Source organism: Strigops habroptila, chromosome 2 (genome assembly GCF_004027225.2).
Source record: "Strigops habroptila isolate Jane chromosome 2, bStrHab1.2.pri, whole genome shotgun sequence".
Classification (NCBI taxonomy): Eukaryota; Metazoa; Chordata; class Aves; order Psittaciformes; family Psittacidae; genus Strigops; species Strigops habroptila.
The window spans coordinates 95,431,673-95,454,066 of record NC_044278.2 but is presented as its reverse complement, the minus strand read 5'-3'; the positions used below and the strand labels follow the sequence as shown (position 1 = coordinate 95,454,066).

At 44.0% G+C, this 22,394-nt stretch overlaps 1 protein-coding gene across 3 annotated transcripts in view; it reads left to right on the top strand.

The window, feature by feature from the left end:
* Positions 1-5,154: 5,154 nt before the first annotated feature.
* The window catches only part of KPNA3 (karyopherin subunit alpha 3), a 53,681-nt gene continuing 36,441 nt past the window's right edge, over positions 5,155-22,394 (top strand). The window contains exon 1 of one of the 3 annotated variants that reach the window (XM_030474107.1): positions 5,155-5,373. In XM_030474107.1, the coding sequence (XP_030329967.1) occupies positions 5,290-5,373 (84 nt within the window). In that variant the 5' untranslated portion in view covers positions 5,155-5,289. Of the gene's footprint in view, positions 5,374-12,121; positions 12,278-22,394 lie in introns of those variants that run through there. The other 2 variants (XM_030474115.1, XM_030474124.1) reach the window with 2 other exon arrangements.

The window sequence follows — 22,394 nt, the reverse complement described above, 5'->3', positions numbered from 1 at the left end:
AGCAGACCCTTGTCCATGAAGCCCCCCCGCCATGCCCACTTTGCCGTCACCCTCAACCACAGCTCACCTTCTTGTGTGGAGCTGCCTGACAGTGGGAAACAGCAGAAGGTGAGGAACCAGTGTGTACTTACTCTGGGGTTTCTTGTGAGAATAGCGGAAGAGGAAAGTGATGCTCTGTCCCAGGAGGAGCTTCCCCTAATTCTCCTTCCAGTCAAACCGTGGACAAAAATGCTGAGACAGCAACTTGGCTCAGACTGAGCACAGAGGGCCTACGAATAACCAGAGGTTTTACAGTTCCTCCTTCACTAACAACATCCCCCAGATTCTGGAAGCACTAGCAGACCAGCCAGCTGCTCCCTCAATGCTTCTGTTCCTGGTCTGCAGATAACGAGGTATGTATAAATCTCAACCCTGGGATCTTCACTGGTTCTTCCAAAGCCAGCCTCACACCAGCTCCTTCACCAGCTCTTTGTGTCACCCACAGAAGTGACTTCTCGCAGCAGCAAGGGCAGCTCTCTGGGACTGGTCCTGGCACAGATGTCCTGAGGAGGGTCCTCATTTCACTGAGCTCTGTACTAGCCCCCACACCTCCTGAGAGCCCAGTGGAGCTGCCTGGATTTGCAAAGTGCCATTCATTATGCTGTCTATGCAGGATATGGTGTACTGCTCAGAGAGGTATTTAAGACTGCCAGCTCCTTGGAGACACTGTGGAAAGACTGGTGACATCCATAACCTACTGCTTTGAAACTGGCGGACCACACTGTACCTTGAGAGTATTCGGGTGTCAAATTCATAGTGATGTAGTTCACTGAGCACTAGTTTTCTGCTGTAAATATAAGGACTATTGTAGGTCAGACCAAAAGTCTGTCTTATTCAGTATTGCATCTCCAACAGACACTAGTAAACGGATTTCTCAAGAAAAGCATAAGAACAGGAAAAAAAAGTGATGCTTCCCCTAGCACTTTCCCAGCTTCCAACCATTTTCAGATTAGGGGTTTCCTGACCTGGGCATATGGATGTTTTTACACAGCAACTTTCCATAGGGTTCTCTTTGGTGGACCTATCTCATCTCTCCTTGAGCGCGTGTTACCTCTTAGCATTCACAGTATTTCAGGGCTGACTTTGACAAAGCAGGAGTCTTTACCAGGATTTATCTCACATTCATTATAAAGCCTTAGTTACCATGAGGTAAGAACATAACTCTTTTCCTATGAAGACAAATTTTTACTTCAGTGATGGAGAGAACTGCAAACATGCATTAACAGTCTCACTGAAATGATACATGTATCTTAAAGGAAAATGGGTGTCAAAGGCATTTTTTGTAGGGGACTTTGCCTTAGTTTACTTTATGCGTTACTCAGCCCTTTTGTCAGAGAGCAACATCTGATGAGATGCTGCTCAGCCGGTTGCTGGAGAGCTATACATGTGGTGGGGACAGGGTGATCCAGGCAGGGACCCCAGCCACATGCGTGTCTAAGTAAGGCTGTACTAGTCGCACTGCCTCTAACAGACACGAGAAATCAAGGCATGAAAGTTAACATCTGCTAGGAGTTAGCACACAAAAAGTGGCAAATTTTGCAGGGAAAAGCTTCCTCTCACTCTGCCATGCTAACGGTAATACATGGTTACAGCCGTCATGTCACCCAAGTCAGAGATGCTCAGGCATCCCATTTTGAGATGGGCAAGCAAGACACAAGACCCATAAGTGGTTTAGGTTAACTTAATGGCCTAAATAACAATCCTTGTACCTTTCTGTTATTACAAATTGCATGATTTTACAGGCTGTTCTTGACGGGTGGTTTGCAGCCAAGCCAGCAGCAGTAGTTTAAGATGATAGCACCTCGCCAACTGCCTCACTTCTCTGCTGGGGAGGCATCCTCACCTCCTTCACCCCACAGGTCTTGGCTTGAGCTGCTCACGGCTCTGAACAGACTGAGGAGCTGACATGTTTTATTTGCCTCTCCTGTACCTTCTAATCTACTAGCAGGGTGGGACTGACAACAGGCAGCATCTTGAAGTACTGCACCTAAATCTCCCCAGTCCTTCTCAGAGGGACTGCCAGCAGCCTCAGGTTCATTACATTTGTTTTACTTGCCAGTTTTCTTGCAGCTCTATTGACCAGTGGACATAGACAAAATCGCTGACTGCAAAAGAACAAGTGGCTGGCTGCCACAGTGGTAGTGGACTCTGACTCTGGAGCTGCAGGTGGGTTTCTGAGCTAGCCACGTGCACTTCCCAAAATATGGCAATATCACCTGTTGGGTTCATTTTGTTTTGCAGAAGCCAACAGGTCATCCCAGAAACAAGCATAGCTCAACTCTGCTCAGTAACAGGACACCCAAAGAGTTGTTATCATCTCACATCTTTGAATTATGAAAGATCTTTCCTCCCCACAGCTTTAAGCAATGAAATGTATGTTGTCAGGACACTGAAGGTACCCAAAGACCTCACTGGCCCTAACCAGCCTCTTTTTCTCCCTTTCACCCCTTTCCATCACCCACAAGCCTCATTTCACCCTAACCGGGATATCAGCCTGTGCAACCAGGCCAGGGCTGCGGTAGAGCTGGAGACCAGCACTGCTGCAGCATCACTACAGCAGGGAGCTGAAATAGAGTGCAGGGAGCCTGCTCTGGCCCAGTAAATCCTATTAATGTGCTCATAGCCCTGACATATATTTCACAGGTATTGGTGACAAAAATATGTTGATACGAAGCTCATATGGTGAGGAAGAATGGTCACCCTGAACCATACAGTTTGTTCAGTTTCAAAGTAGCAAAGTATTCGCTCCTTATATTTTAGTGCTGTCTGATAATTACAGTGCCAAAAAGTAGTATTTGCTTAACTATATCAAAATGTTTTTTCTGAGTACATACAAGTTTAATTATCTAGTCAAGAGCTCCACCAAGAAGCTTTATTCAGGCAGTAAAACTAATCAAACTTTCATGTAGCTCTGTCTAAGAGTCGTTCAATTCCTGAGTGTCTACTAAGACTAATGAAATGCACTGTAGAAACTCTGAAAGGCTTATATCATGAATAGGAGAAAATCAGGAAGAAAAGACATCGCCACTATTGTATCTATAAATCCTATCTAGTGGAATGGGTGTAGATTTATGGATTGGTAAATTGAGTTGTCCCAGTCTGGAGACCTTAATTTTTTATTTGCAAGTCTTCCTTTTGCCTCAGAGATTATGTTGGATGGAGCTGAACAAAGCTCTTTTGTTTGGGCAATGGTGAGCACCTCCTCCAGAGGATAACTGCAACACCCCTGCCTGGCAGGGATCGGATCAGCATTGCTCAGATATCCTGTGAGGCCTAAGTAAGCCACAGCTGGCAGCTATGGCCACCTTCTCTGGCAGGTAAAACAAAGTTCTCAGCTACTGAATCTGCTCTAGCTCCTCTCTTGAAGACAGCTGGACAGCTGGATCCAATTCTCCTTCAAAAGAGTAAGTGCCAGAGCCTAGAAGCCATCTCTGACATTAGCGATCTTGACAAACACCAGTCACATCGGTCATGCCATTTGGGCTTTTTCTGCTTCTGGCTCCTCCTCTTCCATTGCTAGTAATAATGGTACAGCACACCCAGACAAAGCCGTTGGGAAAAGGCATGTAGGAATGTGCATTGGGAGCTGAAACCACTTGGATACGAGAAGGATGGAAGTGCTACATTGATCCCTCAGATAAGAACATTTGGCACACAGCTGAACGACAGTGAAGAAGAGCATTAGTCTTCCAGATTTTTATTCATCTCCATCAGGCTGCAAGCCTTGTTTTGCCAGAACTGTGAGTTACAAGTTACAGACATTTGAATGATATAAAGAGGGGCTAGGGGGAGGCAATTAAAAAGCCGAGCTGTCAATTAGAGGGAGAGAGTCTGAAAGAAGTCTGTGAAAAGCTTATATATAGCTATAAGGGTCTGTTGCAGAACCTGATGTGGTATAAGATGAGCTAGATATGAACATTACATGGTTTTGTTATTTCGTGGGTTTGGTTCTTGGATAATTTTCTTCCAAAGAACTAATTTTCCGCTTTGTGGAGGGTCTTAAGGTCACTGCTGACCACTGTCTACAATTACATCACCCCCACACACCCTCTTCACTAGCCTAGAAATACGCGGTGTGACTTCGAGGCGCTAAGTTTGACCCAATCTGCTGTGCCCAGGCTACTACTGATCTGAAGGTCCTGGGTCTGTTTGCAGCGTATGCAACTACCACCACAGCCACACCAACAGCTTGGGGGGGTGTGAGTGCAGTGATTTTCACAGTGTGGGGAGAATTTGTTGGACTAACAAGAGACCATTACAATAGGTACAATACCCTGGGGATGCACACTTCTGCCGTGTGCACACGTGGCATGGACGGTGTGTTTGCAACGCAGTGGATTTGCCTTCCAGCTAGGGCTTGCTTGCACGGGAGGTGAGCTGAAGGAGACTCAGAGCTTCCCAAAATATCTGGATTTGCTAGACGCTTGTTGTGCAGCATTTCCCAGGCGACATACAGAGATGTCAACGCACTCATGGAACACAGAGGGAGGCGCACAGCAGGCGCCTGACGCACCCTTGGCCGGTGAAGCTGGCAAGGACAGCTTCACGGTGAGGCACGCCAGCCAGGTCACCGCGCGGTGCACCTGGGGGGACAAACCCGCAGCTAACCAGGGCGCGGGGGCCCCTGGAGGCCGGGGTGGCCCTGAGCCCGCTGCAACCCCCTGTCAGGGTTGATCCCCGGGCTCCCTCAGGCGCGCGAGGCCACGGAGGAGCCTATGCGCGCCCTGCCAGGCCCTCCCCGCCGCCCTCGGAGCTCCGCGACGTTCAGCCTTGAGCTGGAGCCACCCGAGCGGAACCGGGGCTGAGGCGGGAGGCCGGCGCTGTCGCCGCCCGCCCTGCAGGGCGCGCTCCCGCCCGCTCCACGTGCGAGGCCGCCGCCGGCCGGGACTACGGCTCCCAGGATGCAGCGCGGCGCCGCCGCGGTGCAGGGCGGGAAGCGCAGTCCCCAACCGCCGGCGCCGCGGGGGCCTCCCTCGGGGTCGCTACGCAGGGCGGGGCGAGGCGGAGGAGCCGCGCCGCGATTGGCGGAGCGCGACCGTCGCGTCACGTGCGCTCGCGGCCGCACTCCCCGTCACTCAGCAACGGCGCGCGCGCTCGGTCCCCCGCCCTCCTCCCCCCCCTCCCGGCTCGTCACGGAGCGTCCCGCTTCCCCCCGCCCCCCTCTCCTCCCCCCCGTCCTCCCCTCGCGCGAGCCGCCGGGAGCCGCCTCGCAGGAGCTGGGAGCCGCCGCTGCCCGGAGCTGCCGCCGCCATGGCTGAGAACGCCGCCGCCGCTGCCGCCGGCCTGGAGAACCACCGCATCAAGAGCTTCAAGAACAAGGGCCGCGACGTGGAGGTGGGTGCGAGGCCGGCGGGGACCCGGCCGGGCCCGGCCTCCGCCTCCGGCGGGCGCGAGAGGAGGGGCCGGGGCCGGGGCCTGGCCGCGCTCGAGGCGCCGCCGGCGGGCGGCGGGAAGGAGGCGGGGAGCGGCGGCTGGGGCCGGCGGCGCAGGGAAAACGCCCGCGGGGATTTTTTTTCCCCCCTTTTTCCTTTTTTTTTTCTCCTCCGTCATGCGGGCGCGGCCGGCGGGGGGCGGAGGAGGCGGCGGCGGGGGGAAGGGTTGGCGCGGCCGGGCCGAGCGCGGTCCCGGCCAGCGGCGTGCAGGCCCCGCCGCGCCCCCTTCGCGGCTCGCCGGGGTGCGGGAGGGCCCGGTGGGCCCCGCGCCGGCCGCTGCGGCCGGGCCGAGCCGGCGGGATGCACTCCCGTGAGCTCCCCACCGCTCCCCGCTCCCGCCCCGGCTGCCGCCCTCCTTCCCTGCCGTCCTGCCGCCCCCTCCCCGGTGCTCGGCGGGATCGGGGCTCGGATGGGGTGGACAATGGTGCCGGCTGCCTTTTGTGCCAGCCCCTCTGGGCGGTAACAGCCCTTCCGCCGGGGCGAGGGGCTGCCCTGCCCGCCCGGCCGTGCCCCGCTGAGCCGCTGCCGCGCACGGGGGCCTCTGCTTCTGGTGGTGGTGGGAGCCGCTCCCACGGTCCGATCAGCCTTCACACAGTGCACTGGGCTGGCCCCTTCTCCTTGCACTGCCTTAGATCAATCCTTTTTTTTTTTCACCCCTTCTGTTTTTTAAATGCTGGCAGGCACATCAGTAATCGTGTGCTGGGCATCTCCATCTAAATCGGGAAGGAGTGCGGTGCTTGCTAAGGCTAATGGGGTAGTAGTTTACTCCCCCAAATTTGAGAGATGCTGGGTGATTAGAAGCTTATTCCCTGGAGGTATTCCGAAGGTCTTCTGAATCTGTGTGTCATTCCCGGGGACATATTCAGTTCTAGTCGCAATTGAAAAGGGAGGAAATCCCAAACCTTATGTTTAAGTTTCTGTTAGAGGAAAGAAAGGAGGAGGGAGTTGTTCTGAAATCAGACTAGGATTGGAATCGGATTAGGATTTGCTAGACTGAAAACCTAAATATGTGTCGGATTAGTTTGACTTTACCCGAGGGTGTTTTCCTTGCTTCTCTTGATCTTATCACTTAAATTCACTTCTGTAATCAGCAGGACTGGAATTTTAGTCCTTTGAAAGCACGTTTTGTAATATAGCAGAATTCACACCTCTGCTGCTATTGTTTGGGTGGAGACAATTTAATGCAGGTCAGGCTGAGCAGCAGCAGTGTCTTTAAGATGACATTCACGGTGTAAAATAATCTTTATCTTAGATTTTGGTTAACTTGGTGACAGTTAATCTTTCTCACAGAAAATATTGTATGTAAAGAGTATGGTAACTTCAACACTTCGGGCTAACATTAGTAAATGTTAGAAAGGAACTAAAAATTGCCCATCCTTCTGTTTAGCAGTTGCTTTTCAGGGTAAGGAGGAGGCGTGGTGGGTTTCTTTTTCCCCTTCTCATCCAGTGAGACTCTTCCTGCTGCTCCTCATTCATTTTGTCCTTGTCTCATCTCCCCGTATTGGTTACCGGCTTTGTTGCTGCTTTCTTAGTCATTGGCCTGAATCCATCAGAGCTCTAAACAGGGAAAGGTTAGGTATGTTCATGCCTAGTGTGAACTGATCTGTCATCCATACTTGCTTATATTATAGCATGCCCGAGACTAGGGGAATTAAATATCTGCCTCTCTGGAGGCGGGGAAGAAGGGAGTTGACTACCTAAGCTTGACTGAAATTAGTTATACCAGACCAGCTAAGGTAGCTTAGCTCTCATTTCCTCCTGAGGAGGAGCAATTATTTTGGAATAGGGTATTTGCTGTTACAGAGAACTATATCCTCTGGGGTTTTCTTCCAGTGTGCTGACTGACTTCCTTTTGTGGCTGAGCCTAAGACTGTTCAGTAGATAGCTCCATCAGTGTTAGTGTGGTTAAAGCTTTCACCCTTGCTTTTGAAAATGGTTAAAATCTAAGAAACATCTTTCTTCTGGTAGCAGCAAAGAGATGAAACACAAACATGCAGAAGTTGGACACTTATTGAAATATCCTATAATGAAATGTAGATTCATTTAAAGGACTGTAAAGTTTTTGAAATGTGTCAGTGTCTTTTAAAACAATTTGTATTAAATGTTTGAAGTTTTCTCTCTACCTTTTTGACCCTTCTGATTATGGTATTTATTTAAAGTTTGTTTTAGAGGTACCCTTCTATGTGAACTGTAGCTATCTTAAGTCTCTAGAAGTAAAACAATGTAAGGTAACTGAAAGAGGTTAGATTTAGATTAGATATTAGGAAGACATTCTTCCCTGTGAGGCTGTTGAGGCACTGGAACAGGTTCCCCAGAGAAGTGTGGCTGCCTTATCCCTGCCCGTGTTCAAGGCTAGGTTGGATGGGGCTTTGAGCAACCTGGTTTAGTGCAAGGTGTCCCTGCCGGTGGCAGGGAGTTGGAACCATACGATCTCTAGGGCCCCTTCCAGCCCACACCAATCTGTGATTCTGTAGTGGAGAGCAGAAGAGCACAGCAGTGCTATATAGTTGCCATTACTTACCCTGCTTCTCTTGAGATACTGGGACACAGACTGACCTGCTGATTGGACAGTTTGTCTTTGTTTAGTGAAAGTTATCAGTTCTCCACAAAATGTTTCTTTTCTAAATCAAATATTGTCTGTAATTCCCAACTGTGAGCAATAACATACACTTGTTTTGGTCCCTGTGCTATGATAAGGAGTTTTATGTAAAGATCCTGCCTCCAATTTTCTGTACTTAGATTTGGAAACCAGGAGGCATCATCAGTGCTATCCTTGGCATTGATCTGCATCTACACATTTTGTCAAATTCCACCAAGGAGAAAATAAGTGGTTGGTATGATGGAGCAATAAATCATGGTCTGAAATCTAGATTATATCCTTTGGAAAGTCCAAAATATTAAAGCCGTAAGTTTGAAAACAGTGGCATTTGAGTCACCTTCTGCCTGGAAACAGTCACTGCCTTTGAACACATTCTTTAGTAATCTTCCTTTGGCTTCTAATAAATACCGTGAGTTATTATTGATCCCCTCTGGGTACAGACTCTTCTGGCAGACCAAAATACTCCCTCCTTTAATTTGTAGTTAACTCATATTTTATTACTGGGTTTGCTAGGCCATATAATTGTCTTTGCTTTTTGTTAATGCAACTTCAAGGGAAACAAAAGGTGAATAAGTACTTTAGTTTTATGTTAAGACAGACCTCAGTACCCCCTGCAACTTCTCACTGTGCTCTTTTTCTAAGAGCAAAAAAATGGATCTGTAGAGCAGAAGTCAAAACTTCTGAATCCTTGACCTGCATAGCCTCACCCTACGTTTCCTAGTTTCAGGTTTGGTGGAAGTTTCTTACCTTGTTGTTGGCTTCCTCTGTTAAGGAGGCAGTGTTGGGAATATAGAACTGGAATTCTGGTTTTTGAGGTATTAATACTTCCAAAAAAGTATTTAGCCCCCAAAAGGGATAATAGCAAAATCAAATGCCAGAAGCTAATTGTTAATCACTTAATAAGAGTTTTTACTTTTGCTTTTATTAGTGAGACTCTTCTATTTTTAAAGGTACTGACATGTGATTAGCAGCAGACAGAGCTAACCTGAACCTGCAGAGCTGAGCGATAAGGAGCCAAGACACTAGTGGCTTCATCTGGACATACAACTGCCAGAACAGTTTCTCCTCACAACCTTCTCGATTTTCTATTCTCCCGGAATGTGAAAAGGCTTTTTAATTTGTCCCATATATTGAAGAGAAGGCTTTCCAGTGTTGCTCGTAGGCTTGTAGTCTTCTTCAGTCTCTGTGGGCTTCTTCTAAATGTATGGCACTGATTATTCCAATACAATTAAAGCTTTGTAGGACAAGATTAAATAGTTGCAATCACTTAATTTGTAATGCCCCTTGTAACTGCTCTATTTGTTTATCTTGACATCTAACCTAGCCTAGCTTTTAGAAAACCTAATTTGAACCTTCTGATTTTTCTGTTTGCAGTTCCTCAGCTGAATTTCAGCCTAGTAACACCCTTAAACTTTTTGACTCCTCCACCTTCTTGGTCTAGAAGTGTTACCTATTCTTTATTACAATAGCAGGTACCCTATGTTGACTCACTGTTCTGATGTTTAAGGTGACAGATCAAATAATTCAGCCTATTTGTTTTTGTCAGGATTAATCAGCATCCTTCACTAAAACTGAGGGAAAATTCTTGATGAATGGGAATGTTATGATTTGTAGGGCTGTCTGCATGCTTCACTGGGGGGGTTTGTGTGTGATGCAGTGAGACTGTGTGGTCATGTAATTAGCAAAATGCTTACTGGATCAAAAGTAAAGCTCCATGTGCACTCATTTAGGGAAAAAAAAATGCCGAAACAAAAACCCCACCACCAAACTGGTGAGCAGTTAGTGTGTTAGAGCCTAAATAACCTTCTGTGAAAACACTTTAATGACTGGGATTAAAATTTCCTTTTTTGTTTACTTGTCATACCCCTATCAGAAGTCAGAAGGACACAAATCCTTGAACTGTGTTGCTTAGGCCATAGGATTAACCTCCTGAAATTTGTTGAAGGTTGTTTACCAAAAGGAGACACGACCACTCTGCTGTTCTTCATCTACTCCTGCTCTATTTGATTTTAAGCTTCAGAGTTGTTGGCCACTGATGTCTTTTCCTCAGTTACAGTTTCTTTTGGGGCAATTGTATCACCTTTTGTTCTGTATCACCTTTGGGTCCAGGGACTTTCAAGGATCCATTTTTATTTTCTGCCTTCAGCATCCCAACCCCAGCTGAGGCAGAGGAAGAACCTGGGCTTATCCCAGCTCTTCATCATCCGCTCTGGCAGGTTCAGTGTATTTACTGTTGCTGCTTTGCTAACAGTGTGGATCTAGTTCTTGAGGTTGCCTGAATTTACTCACGTTTTTCTGTCATGCTGCTATGAATTTTTTTGCAAGCAGAGGAATACCATTCTGTGGAGGCAAGAATGTACAAATCTGTACAGTCTCTGGGCGTCTGAGAAAGGTATAGATTGACTTAAAGCCATGTTCCTGTCAAGTGTCAAAAGCTTATTGCAGTGGAGGTACAATATCTGCACAGTGCAACAAATGAGCAGACATGCTGGTACCAGCTCATTTCTTGATGCTTTTCTGTGCACTGACTAGTCTGCTGCCTTCCTGTACTTCCCCTTCAAACACTGCCTGAAACAAATAAACCTTGTAGCAATCCCAGAAAGCCTGTTACTCCCAGCTACTTTGCAGCAATCCAGTTTCTTTCAGGAGTCGAGTTTTGCAGATTGATCAGCTTTCTGCCTTTCACTTTGCTGGCACAGGAATGCATACTGGTAAAAGAACGCCTGGGAGGCAGTAGGGCTGCAACGTCTGATTTAGGTTGGTTTAAGGTACTGTGGACCTGCTGTCTCAATAGCCTCATTGGCTTCGTGAATCTCAGTAGTTTAAGTGAAAACACAGGTGTCAGGTAGGTTCCTGTTGAGAACTGGATTGAATATATGATCCAGTACTCTCATGCAGAGTTTCTAAGCTCTGACTCCTGCAGCTTTATTACCCTTTCAGGCCAGTATATATACTCCTGAGAGAATACAGGTGTATATGTTTGTACCTTGGAAAGAATGACGTGGGTAGGAAGAAAAAGGTAATGTGGGAAGCCTTCTCTGTTACTGTTGCTACAGACTTTTCCAAACTTTAGTTAGTCTGCAAGTAAATATGCTGTGAAATGTTTGTGACTCTTGCCAGAAAACAAACACCTAATAAGTCCGTGGAGATATACTGTCTTAGATTTTCCTTCTGAGGTTCAAAATCAGTTGAATGCATTGCATTTTAAAATGTTTAAAGACATAGACACCTTAGGAGATTATTGTTGATTTTGGCAATACCTGTGGAGAAAACAATTTGGAGATGACATCTCATGATGAACATAATCTTCATAAGCTGATTGGGATCTGTGCTTGCTGTATTGAGGCCAAATTATTGCTTGTTTGTTGTTGTGATATACCAAGCCTTTGCTAATCTCCCTGTAATTGCAGCATTTGTTTTTCTTCATTCTTGTGTATCTCTAACACTACAAGTATCTAACTAGGGTTACTTGTGTAACTCTAACACTACTTTAGAGATTGGTATCTCTAAAGTTTCTTCTATTAAAGGATTCATTTTTAACTTGTAAACTGTTGAAGTCTGGTCTAAGTTGTAGCAGTAGCATACTAGCTTTAAGAGCTCTTTAACTATTTTTACATAAGTTCTTTGGGGCTTTCATAATATTTGTGCAGTTCCAGCACAAATCTAAGCAGGACGTTTTGTTCCCTATAACTGTGTTATCTGAAAAGACAGCGATTAGGAGGATATACCAGCTACGAGTGATCAGATTTGTATTTATTGTGGGATTGGAAGTGGAATTGGGCATCTAATTTATAAGATTAGGCTAGAAGAAGCGATGAACTGGTTGAAGTTGCTGGTGTGTCTTCAAGTAGTAAAGACAAATTACTAGTGAACTGAGTTGAAAAAGAAATGTAAAACGTATAGATTTTCCAAGAATAGTCTATCAGTTGTCTATCAAAATATGCAGCACTGTGAAACTCTGATACTGAATTTATATTCCTGATTACTTCTGTAACAGCAGAAGCTGTGGGCTTTGCATTCCACTTCATATAATTTGACATGAGTAGTCAGAAGAGCTTGTTTCTTCCAAAAAATTAGTCCTGCATCCAAACTGTCTGTGCCTTGGAGTGAACTAGTTGCAAAGTTCTTTGTTTCTTTAGTTTTCTTCTCCCTTGGCTTCCTGAGCCAGCCCTTCAGATCTGGAGAAGACCAGCGGTGGCTCAAAGAGGTCAGTGTGAAGGGGAGAAGGTATACCTTATCTAATGATACTTAACTGCTGGATTGTTGTCCCTTCACAGTCAGATTAACACTATTAAGTCTGCTGGGGAAGCTCTGTATCGTTTCTTATGGGTCAGCTGACACTTGTGTCCTTTCTGAGGTTAAGCAAATGTTGCAGTCAGTTTTAAACTTGATTTTGTGTGTGTTTAATAAATACAGCAGGTAGAAATAGGAATATATACTGTATGAATGACTGTGGAACAGGAGAGAAAATTCGTATCTTCGCATTTCAAACACTTACTTGAATGTCTCGTTTCCCTCATATTCTGTCATGTCTGACCAGCTGAGGGTCTCTGGTGCATTTTTAACCTTGGTTATTGTCAGAGTCAGTAACAGTTGGATGTTGGGGGTGGTGATAGGTGATTAGCAAAATCAACTTGGAGAAATGGGTTCCTCATAGTTTGGCTTGTTAGCCTTGATGGTGATGTATTTTAATGAGTGCTCAAACCCCATTGTAAACTTGCTAGTGTGGAACCTAGTCAAAGCCTGTCTGCATGAGGAGAAGGTAGGTAGAAGGCGGTCAGGCAGGGTGCTAGGGTGACTTGTGGCCAGGCTTTCAGAGGTGCAGTAAGGGATTCCCGGCCAGTTGCAGTTCTCAGAACATCCCGGTCCTTTTTCTTAGTCAACTACAGCGTAAGTCAGAAAGTTGAGATTATGCAGAGAGACATTGTGCGTGCCTCTCAGGTAAGCAGAGGTCACCCTAACCAGCAGATGCTATCTTCGCATGCAGCTTTTTGGCATCAGGTTCTCTTGCTTCTTTTCATGCCCACAAATGTTAGATGCGAAGTCAGTGGTAGTGATTTCTCTGCACCAAAAATCTGACTTGCAGCCCGATACAGAAGGCTTTCCACATCAAGAGAAAATCCTGAAATGAGAGAGCCCTGCTAGGAGTCAGCAGGATCCTGTTTACCACTGTTCGTTCATCAGGAATGCAAGAAGAGCGTAGGCTTGTAGTGGGTAACGTTCATAATACCGAACAAACAGCAGTGAAGAGCAACCTTCCAGACAAGAAGAGATGTTTAAGGAGCTCTGACACACGCAGTCAATGTGAGGGCGTCTTTTAGCAGTTGAGAGTCTGGCAGTACCCTCTTGCCATGCGCATTGATGATAGGGGGATGGCTCACTGTATCTCTGTGCTCGAAGTAACCTGTGTTTTGGTGGACCCTATAGCTGAGGTTTGAAGGAGTTTTGTATTGGTCCTTGTTTATCAAAACCAGACCACTTTTTGTAGTCTAAGGAACTTCTTAGGACTAGCTGATACCCTTCTTATGAAAGGATGTATAAATTGGAATTTTGAGAAACTGAAGGTATCCTCAAGGAGAGATGTATGATACCCAAAATGTCTGAATGGCAGAAACATGGAATTAAGGCTTATGTCACATTATGAAAGTGAGGTAGAAGCATCTAAAATTCATGATACTGAAATGATTAAATCAGGAAGGTTGCTGACATGACTGGATTCAGAAAAGATCGTGGGATGTCGCTGGAGTGTATTTTCTAATTCCTAATGCTCCATCTTCTTTCTGGGTTGTCAGCTGGGTTTGTTGTTTTCTCTTGCATCTTGAGCAGAATGATCTCTTCATAGATTTAATTAGGCAGCTAGCACATGTTTAATCTTTTTTTGCCTTTTGATTATATCTTTCAAAAAATAGAAAAAAAAATCTGCTTTCATTCAAGCTATGTAATATTATACCAAAAAAGCTTGCTGTGATTGAACATAGACTAACTCTCTAGGGACTTGATTTTTTGGGGTGTTTTTTTCATGGCACCCTGTGAATGTATGCCAATTGCAATTTTTGTTTCCCATTTTATAGATGGGATAATAGGACTTTTTTCCTCACTTCACAGGGAGGTGCTTGTAAAAATACATCATAGAATCATAGAATGACTGTCTGAGGTACTTTGATGTTACAGTTGAAGACTGTTTAAGTATCTGGAAAGGGAGTGTCTTTGTTCAAACATAGATTGCACAAGAAGGTATCTGGCTAGTATTTAGCCTAGTAGGTTTTCTGTTTTCTTTTTCTTTTTTCTTTCCTTCCTAGGGGAAACTAGTATAAATATTTGGCAAACTGAAGAACGTCTGGTCTTGTGTGGCATTTGCCCCAGAAGTCTGAGGGTCTGAGGCCTTTCTGACCAAACACTTCATTTTGTAATTAGATTCTTGAAAGTGGTTATCTACAATTTATAAAAGCTTTTACATTAACATACACACACACACACACACACACAAGTCTTTATGCTGATCCAGAGATCAAAATTTTAGTCTGATGTTTGCACCAAGTTACTATGAGCAGTCATCTTAATTTTGTTCTGCTGTTTTCTGATTTCATGTCCTGTACAAAGTGAAGACAGTATTTTGGCTGTGAAGTATGGCATTAAAAGTGGTGGATTTGCTTTCTGGTAACATTTATTAGAAAAAACCTGAACCTATAGCTCTGAATTTGGTACGCAAGTGTAGACGGTACTTCATTTGCCAGCTCCTTCAGGACCCGTGGATGGATTTCATCAGGTCCCATGGACTTGTGCACATTCAGGTTCCTAAGATGGTCTTGAATCTGATCCTCTCCTACAGTGGGCCTAAGGTCTTCATTCTCCCAGTCCCTGTATCTGCCTTCCAAGGCTTGGGCAGTGTGGTCAGAACATTTGCCAGTGAAGACTGAGGCAAAGAAGTCATTGAGAACCTCAGCCTTCTCCAAATACAGGGTAGCCAGTTCTCCCGTTTCCTTCCGGAAAGAGCCAATATTATCCCTAGTCTGTCTTTACAACATACCTATATAAGCCCTTCCTGTTATCCATGACCTCCCTGTCCAGACTGAATTCTAACTGAGCTTTAGCTTTCCTGAGCTGATCCCTAGCTTCCCAGACAATGTCCCTGTATTCTTCCCAGGCCTCCAGGTGGCATTAAAGGTGGTGAATTTGCTTTCTGGTGACATCTGTTAGAAAAAACCTGAACCTATACCTGTGAATTGGGGTCTTCTAGACTATAGAATAGGAAAGGGACTCCTGCTCTTTTGCAGTGGCAATCAGCTGCTCTGTTCTGCTTGACTAGACAGGTCGGTGTACTTGCCTTACTGAGTAAGGGAATGGGAGGGACGCTTACTTAGAAATTCTAGGAGAGGACAGAGTTGGTGTCATGTGTTGGAAGAGATCAAGGAGTCACGTAGATGCTTTGCTTGTTGTCCCTCAAGGAGAGGATCAACTTTTGTTTCTAGGAGATTCTAAATCATCCGCTACGCCACTCATGCAATACAGGAAAATAACAAGTATCTTTTTAGTGTTCACACATCTAAATAGAAATTTGTGTACTAGCAAAAGCGGATTACTGTAACATTAAACCAAATTTCAAATCCTTGTATGTGTCTAGAGTGTGTCAAGAAGCCTTAATCTTCTAACTTAAAAGGAAAAGCGTGAGCAGGAATCACTTGTAATTAGGCTATCTTGGTTAGTCAGTGTTCTTGGTGCTTATTTGCCATATCACGCTTCAGGTAAGGCAGAGCTGGCATCATTGTAAAATTCAGGATGCCTTTCTGTTTCCAAGAAGTGCAGGAAAAGAAGACAAACTTGATACAGGTATTCTTCAGACCAGTTTCTTTTGGGCGGTAGCATAAGTGATCACGCTTCACCATTAAGTTCTTCAAAGTGGACCCTTGTCAAACTGGGGATAGCAGTAACTGCATTGCCACCACTCTTTGGAATGCTACATGGGCACGTTCCTTGCTCTGTTAGGACCATAGGACAGAAAGAGAACTTTCAATTAGTTGGTGATCCTTGCTGCCTGCCTGTTGGTCTGCAAAGACCAACTGTTGTGCTGCAATGAGTTAGCTTGGGGTGCTGTGGGATTACCTGGGAACTTTGGTTTGACTTCAAGTGGAGCCCATACGGCTACATTATGGTCTTTGGTCTGATGTCAGTAAAGGCGTGATTAACACTGTTAAGATCTACATCTGAATGGAAATGTTGTAAAACTTTTGACTAGGTATAGTGTCCTTAATTCACACAAGAGCAGTAACTGAAAATCTACTAGATTCTGGCTTCCTTCCTTCCCCCAGTTGAGTTTTGATACTGAGTAGAGAATTCCAGCTCTTATATTTTCTATTAAACCAGCAGATAACATGTTGTTTGTCTTCTGGACTGCTTTGTGTCCTTCAGTATTGGTTCAATTTGTGTTGAATGCAGCCAGCTAAATTGCTTCAGGTCCAGTCTCCTGAGGATTGTTTGATATGTCTGTACTTGTAAACTGGTATATGGAAATAAAAACATGAGTGATCACATCTTGCTCCCTTGCCAGTGGTAGCTCAATCTGCAAGTTAAACAAATGCAGAGAGGATATCAGGACCTCGAAGAATATGCTTATGAAACAGCTGGTAAGAAATAAACTTAGCAATTGCTTTTCTGCCAAGATCTTTTGGAGCAGAAGTATATAATGTGGATGGGCAGCTTCGTCTGCTTCCATAGAGCTTTCAGGTGAGTCAGCACCATGAGCAACAGTAATTGGAGGCTTGTGGCTTTCCTCATTGGCATGTATGTCTGACTTCAGTGAGTCATTACCCATCATGAAGTAAGGGAGTCACAGTGTATATCTCATGCATCCAGTTTGCTGAGAGTAGCCAGGTTCAGATACTTGAATTATTTTGCCACAGACTGGCTGACAAAAAGCAGCTGCTATTCATTTTAGGGGCCCCAAACTGGGGATTAAAGAAAAATAAAATGGTGTGGCAGATCCACTAAAGTGGATCTTTATTAACCCTGAGGAACATGTGTCCCAGACAGATTATGGCATAAAATACAGTAGTGTAAATATTGCACTCTGCTCCTAATGTACCTAGTACTGCATGAAAGGTTACAAGCCAGAAGGAAACTTTATAGTATTGAGGTTTTGCAGCATACGAAGAATCTGAACCAAGTTCTAATACTTTCTGCGAAATAATAGAATATTTCCCTAAAAGAGGAGGAGATACATTTCAGGTCAAATATTAATCAAATGGAATAAAACTCCCTTGGAATTTCAGGTCAGGGTACAGGCATATTGTAAGTGTATTGGGCTGCTTTGGTAGATCTGTTGCTTCTAGTGTGGAATCCATGCCCCCTGCCTGCATTTCTAAGTGGGTCAGCATAATTTAATACGGAACTGTGATAACAAAGCCAGAGGTGAAGTTGTTCTAACTTTGTAGTCTGTATGACTGGGGGTGAGGGAAATTAGTTTTTCTTAGACAGTTTGGAGCTTTATTGGGAATAAAGCTTCATAATTAGGTAAAGCTCAAAACTAGGTGTGGGGAAGAAGAGTCTGCCTAGAACGTACATGGGGGTGCGAGGGGGAAGGCTGGGTAATAATCCATGATGTAACTAAGGGAATAAACCTAGCAGGAGAGGTTAATTTTGACTAAACTGGTTTGGCATGGATGTAAAATCTTTTCTGCATGCCCAAAAGAAATAGAAGGGATCAGTGTGCAGTGTTGTTGGTTTTTGTTCTTTTAGTTGTGATTAAGTCATTGCATTCAGACCATTGTGATGCTGTCCCAGAATTTCAATGCAGTAGTCCCAGAATTTTTCCTTCCTGTATTATGATTTGCTTGCAATTCTTGGAGTAAGCTATATGCACTTTGAAAGCGTGAACAGGTAGAACAGCAGTATCATCTTCTATCAGTGTCCCTTTGTCTCTTAGGTCTTGGCTGAAGCCAGCTGTACCAGAACAAGTAGAACAATATCATCAGTCCAAGCTTCAACTTTATGCATACTAACAAATTATATTCCTATGCAAATATGGAATATTTAACTTCTAATGTTAACCAAAGATGGGCAGCTGATGACCTTAATAATCTCAACTATTGTATACAAACAGGCACATTTTCTGCCCACAACCAGCGCAGCTCCTGAGGCTTCTGCATTTTCCTGTGCATTGCAGCATTTCATGTTTGTTAAAAGGTTTGAGAGAAGGAATAAGGAAAAAAGGCCAGTAAAGTGATTTCTAAGGAAGAACAGTGTTTACTTCACCAGTGCAAGCACCTTCTTCTTTCACTGTATTGCACCCATACCTATGTTGTAAACTATACTCTAGAGTATGCTCATATGCAAGAGAGGAGGTATTATTTAAATCCAATCCAGCTGTTGGAACTGGGCCAGATTTTTTCTTTCAGTTAGGCAGGTGGAAGTAGTCTGGAATTGACTTGCAAATGCTAAGCTCTTCGGATACTCTTTATGTTTAATCAAGCTACTTTACTATCCCAGATATGTATTCAGGGTAGCTCTTTCCCTGTAAGCATGTGTCTTCTGGTTTTCTCAGATTGGTTCCTGTAGTGTTGAGACGCAAGAGCAGAAACAAGGAATTTAAATGACAGTTATCTTCTAATAAAGTTTTGTAGATGCAGAGAAATTAGAATCAGTCAGTGAACTCGTTCTCTCTTTTCGACTTAATAGCTGGATTTTCAAAACCAACTAAATGCACATCATACCAAAGTTCCTGAAAACGTATCTTTTTATATCTGCGGAATAGCCGAAACTGGCATTGGTGTATGGTGTTCATCCTATCAAGGTGAGCCTGGCTTCTCCATTTCGGTGGGCTAGCCGCAGCCTGATGAATGCTGGTTGGCTGCAGGAGAGCAGGGGCAGCCAGCTAGCTGCTTGTGGAGCAGCTGGCAGGCCAGCCGTGCTGGCGGTATCGGTACGCTGCCTGGCATCAACACATCTGTTTCCTGCCTCTCCATCTCTCATGTTTTCTGGGCTTGCTCCTGTTGCAGTGGAAGTGGTGTAAATGTGTTGATTAAAAGATGACACTCCTCAGGTATCCCACTTAATGAGGTGGCTAGTCTGGGTGAGCACCACACTGAGCTCCAGATCTCGTTGTTACAATGGTAGATGGATTTTTAGTCATTAAATGATGGTTATGCTTTAATCTTCCCTCCGACAGAATTGCTATAGCTAAAAATGTTTAAAATTCATACCACTTACTGTTGCAACATTTGACAATTTTTTCCTGTACAGAGAATGTACATTATTAAACACCTTGTAGACGAAACTTAGTTTTTAATTTCATTTAAGAAGATTTTATCCTAGCATAACAAATGGAATGGAATAACATGAGCTTCTCACTAGTTGTATCATTCATACATTTAAATAGTTTGGGTTTTCAGATTTGTACTGTAACTGGGAATGAAGTAATCTTATCAAGTATCCAGAATTTCTTGTCTCTGAAAATGATATACTAAGGGACTTTAAAGTGCTTATAATCCGTTAAGATTGATTTTTAGATATGAAGTAGAAATTTCAAATTAACAGAAACCCTAAGACTAGTTCTGCTATTTCATCGTGAATGAGATCTCTTTTGCTGCAAGTGGTACCAATGTTTAGATCCTTCTTTCATAAATAGAAGGACTATTCTGACCGCTTTGTCTCAAATTTGATTTTGTCCTTTTCAATTAGCCTGAATTTTCTTGTAGTCTTGTATAAACTTTGGTAGGGTTTTGATGGGGTTGGTTGGTTTGGTTTTGGTTTGGTTTGGTTTTTTTCATTCCAGGAAAAACGCGTTATATTCTGTATCTGCTGCAGAGGGTTTTGGAAAATGTTGTCTTGTTCCTATTACATTAGACATGATTGGGTTTGGGATTATTTGAAATTTATTTATTTATTTTTAGTTTACAGAAGCTATACGAGTTGCCTTTTTAGGCAGCATTTAAATGGGTCTTTTTATGTTAAAGGCTCAAGAAGCCAGAGAAACTTGCTAGACTTAACTCTCTCCTTAGAATCTCAATGCTATTCAAAACTTCAAGGTAATCCTTTTTTGTTGCTTGTTTGCCAGGAAGATGTGCATGGGCTGCCTTAAGACATCAGGTGATAGTGTTACAGCAATGATACTTGCTCTTTAACATGTGGTGAGCATCTTGGGTGCCTTTGTACAGGGTTTCACAAATGGTTCTTGTGAAGTATGTGTGGATGAGCCAGAGGGTCCCAAATGTTAAGTCACTTAAAATAGTTCTTCGAATGTGCTGGTGGTAAGGGTTACTGTTAAGCTGATAATAAAGAATTTCATGGGGTTATCTTTAGCCTTTGCTGTTTGATATCAAGAGGTTTGTATACAGTTTTGTGGTGGTCATAAATCAAATACCAACTTGAAAAATCAGGAAAACCTTTCCTTCTCCACAGGCAGCTCTGCACTTGATTTTTGAGTTTCTTGTCAGCTTCTTGTTGGAAGAGAGGTGCCAGAGCTGAAACACTGATCTGATGAGCATGGCTGTATTCCATGTTGCATTTGTCCACTGAGTGTGTCAAATGCACTTTTAGGGACTGTGGCATTCTTCAAAGCCTTACTTTGGGCATTAACTTGAGGCTTTGCTTTGTTTTCAAGGTCTGGTGTCTCTTAAATATCGTCTTCTGTAAGATTAGCATTTGTGTGTTTACATTTGTGTGTATCACCATGAAACAAGGTTCCTTTGCAGCCCTTAGCATGACAGCCCTAATGTGTGTGATGATCTTCTTTATTGGCATTTAAAATTCATTTTGGTTTTGATAACTTTGAGGGAACTAGGGAGTATTTTTCTTTCAAGTGAAAGGTGTTAGGGAGAGGTTCTTGGCATGTAACATTTTGTAACTGGCTTTGGAAGAGTATTCAGAAATTCAGGGTAGAAGTGAGAACACTAATTTATTTAACAGCATCTCATAGATCTTTTGGGTTTTTTTCCCTGGTTTATTGTATAAAATAACAAAAATGCTGAGGAACTTGAAATTAGAAATCCTACTGAACATCTAATTTTGAATTGTAACAAGAGTTAGGGTATGTGGTGCATTACTGTGGTTGCGTCAGGCTGTCAAACACACTGGTAAGTAGTTGTTCTTCACAGATGGTGAACCAGGGAGAAGAAATGTCTTGTTACAAAAGCTTGGTGAACCTAAGTTTGACTTGAGTAGTGTGTAACGATTGAGATGTAATGTTGTAGCACAACTTGGTAAGTGTTCTATGTTCTTATGTCATAATAGTACATGCCGACCAGTACTCATTTTTACTTTCTACCTTTGTGTTTACGAGAGGCCTCACAGTTCAGGTTCTGCAAGAATAAACTGCCATCACTTGTAGGATTTTGCCTATGCTGAATTTTCCCTTTCTGAGACTGGGCATGATTTTTTTTTTTTTTTAATTTTTTTTTTTTTTTTTTTTTTTTTATTTTATTCAGTGGAACAGTTCAAGTTTGTGTTGGGGGTCGTTTTGAGATGAGCTGTTTCAGTGTGATATGAAGTTACTTAAGTTTGAGTACGTTAAGCTGAGAAGTGACCAGTCAAATGCTGTAGGTGTAAAACAGTGTGTTAGATCCATTGGTAACATCGCACCAGGCTTCAGCTGTTGTTGCAGATGTAGACTTTAGCAGATGGTTGTCCTCCCAGCCTGAAAGCTGGTAATGAATCCGCGGGGTTAAGTTGCAGAAGAACTTTTTCTCTCAGTCTTAGCTGACCTATGTTAGCTGGGGAAAATGTTCAACCTTTCTACGACCTAATGCCTATTGCTTTCCTACAGGCTGGGGCTTGCAGGTAGTATAAAAGTGTGGTATTCTGCTTACAGTGGTAATGTTTCCTTAAAGGAAGGCTTGTAGTGATAATTAAACTGCTTCTTTTATATGCTTTTGGCTTGTAGTATGTTTACTACTTCTGAGGCTCTAGGAAGGCACTGATGATCTACTGTATTTCTAAAATGTTTCATGTGAAACATAAGCTGTAAATATATCATCTCTTATTGGGGTCATAAACTGTCAGGTTAGAAATAATGTTAGCATACATCTAGCTGAGAGCACTGGCCGTGATGAGACCATGGCAACCAAGTTTAACTGCCAGAATGCACCATAGGCTCTGGGAACTTCAGTCTCATATACTTGTAGGAAGACTCTAGCTCTAACACTGTTGCTGATTCTTGGATGATCCTGGTGACACCAACATAGGCTGAATTTTTAAAGATGCTGTGTCAGCAGGAGACTCTGCAAGACTGTGAGCACTTAGTTCAGTGGGGGCCAGATAGCACTCATCAGTTCTGTGAAGTTAAGGCTAAATGATATCCCCAGTTGTCAACCAACTTGTTCTGTGAATGGAGA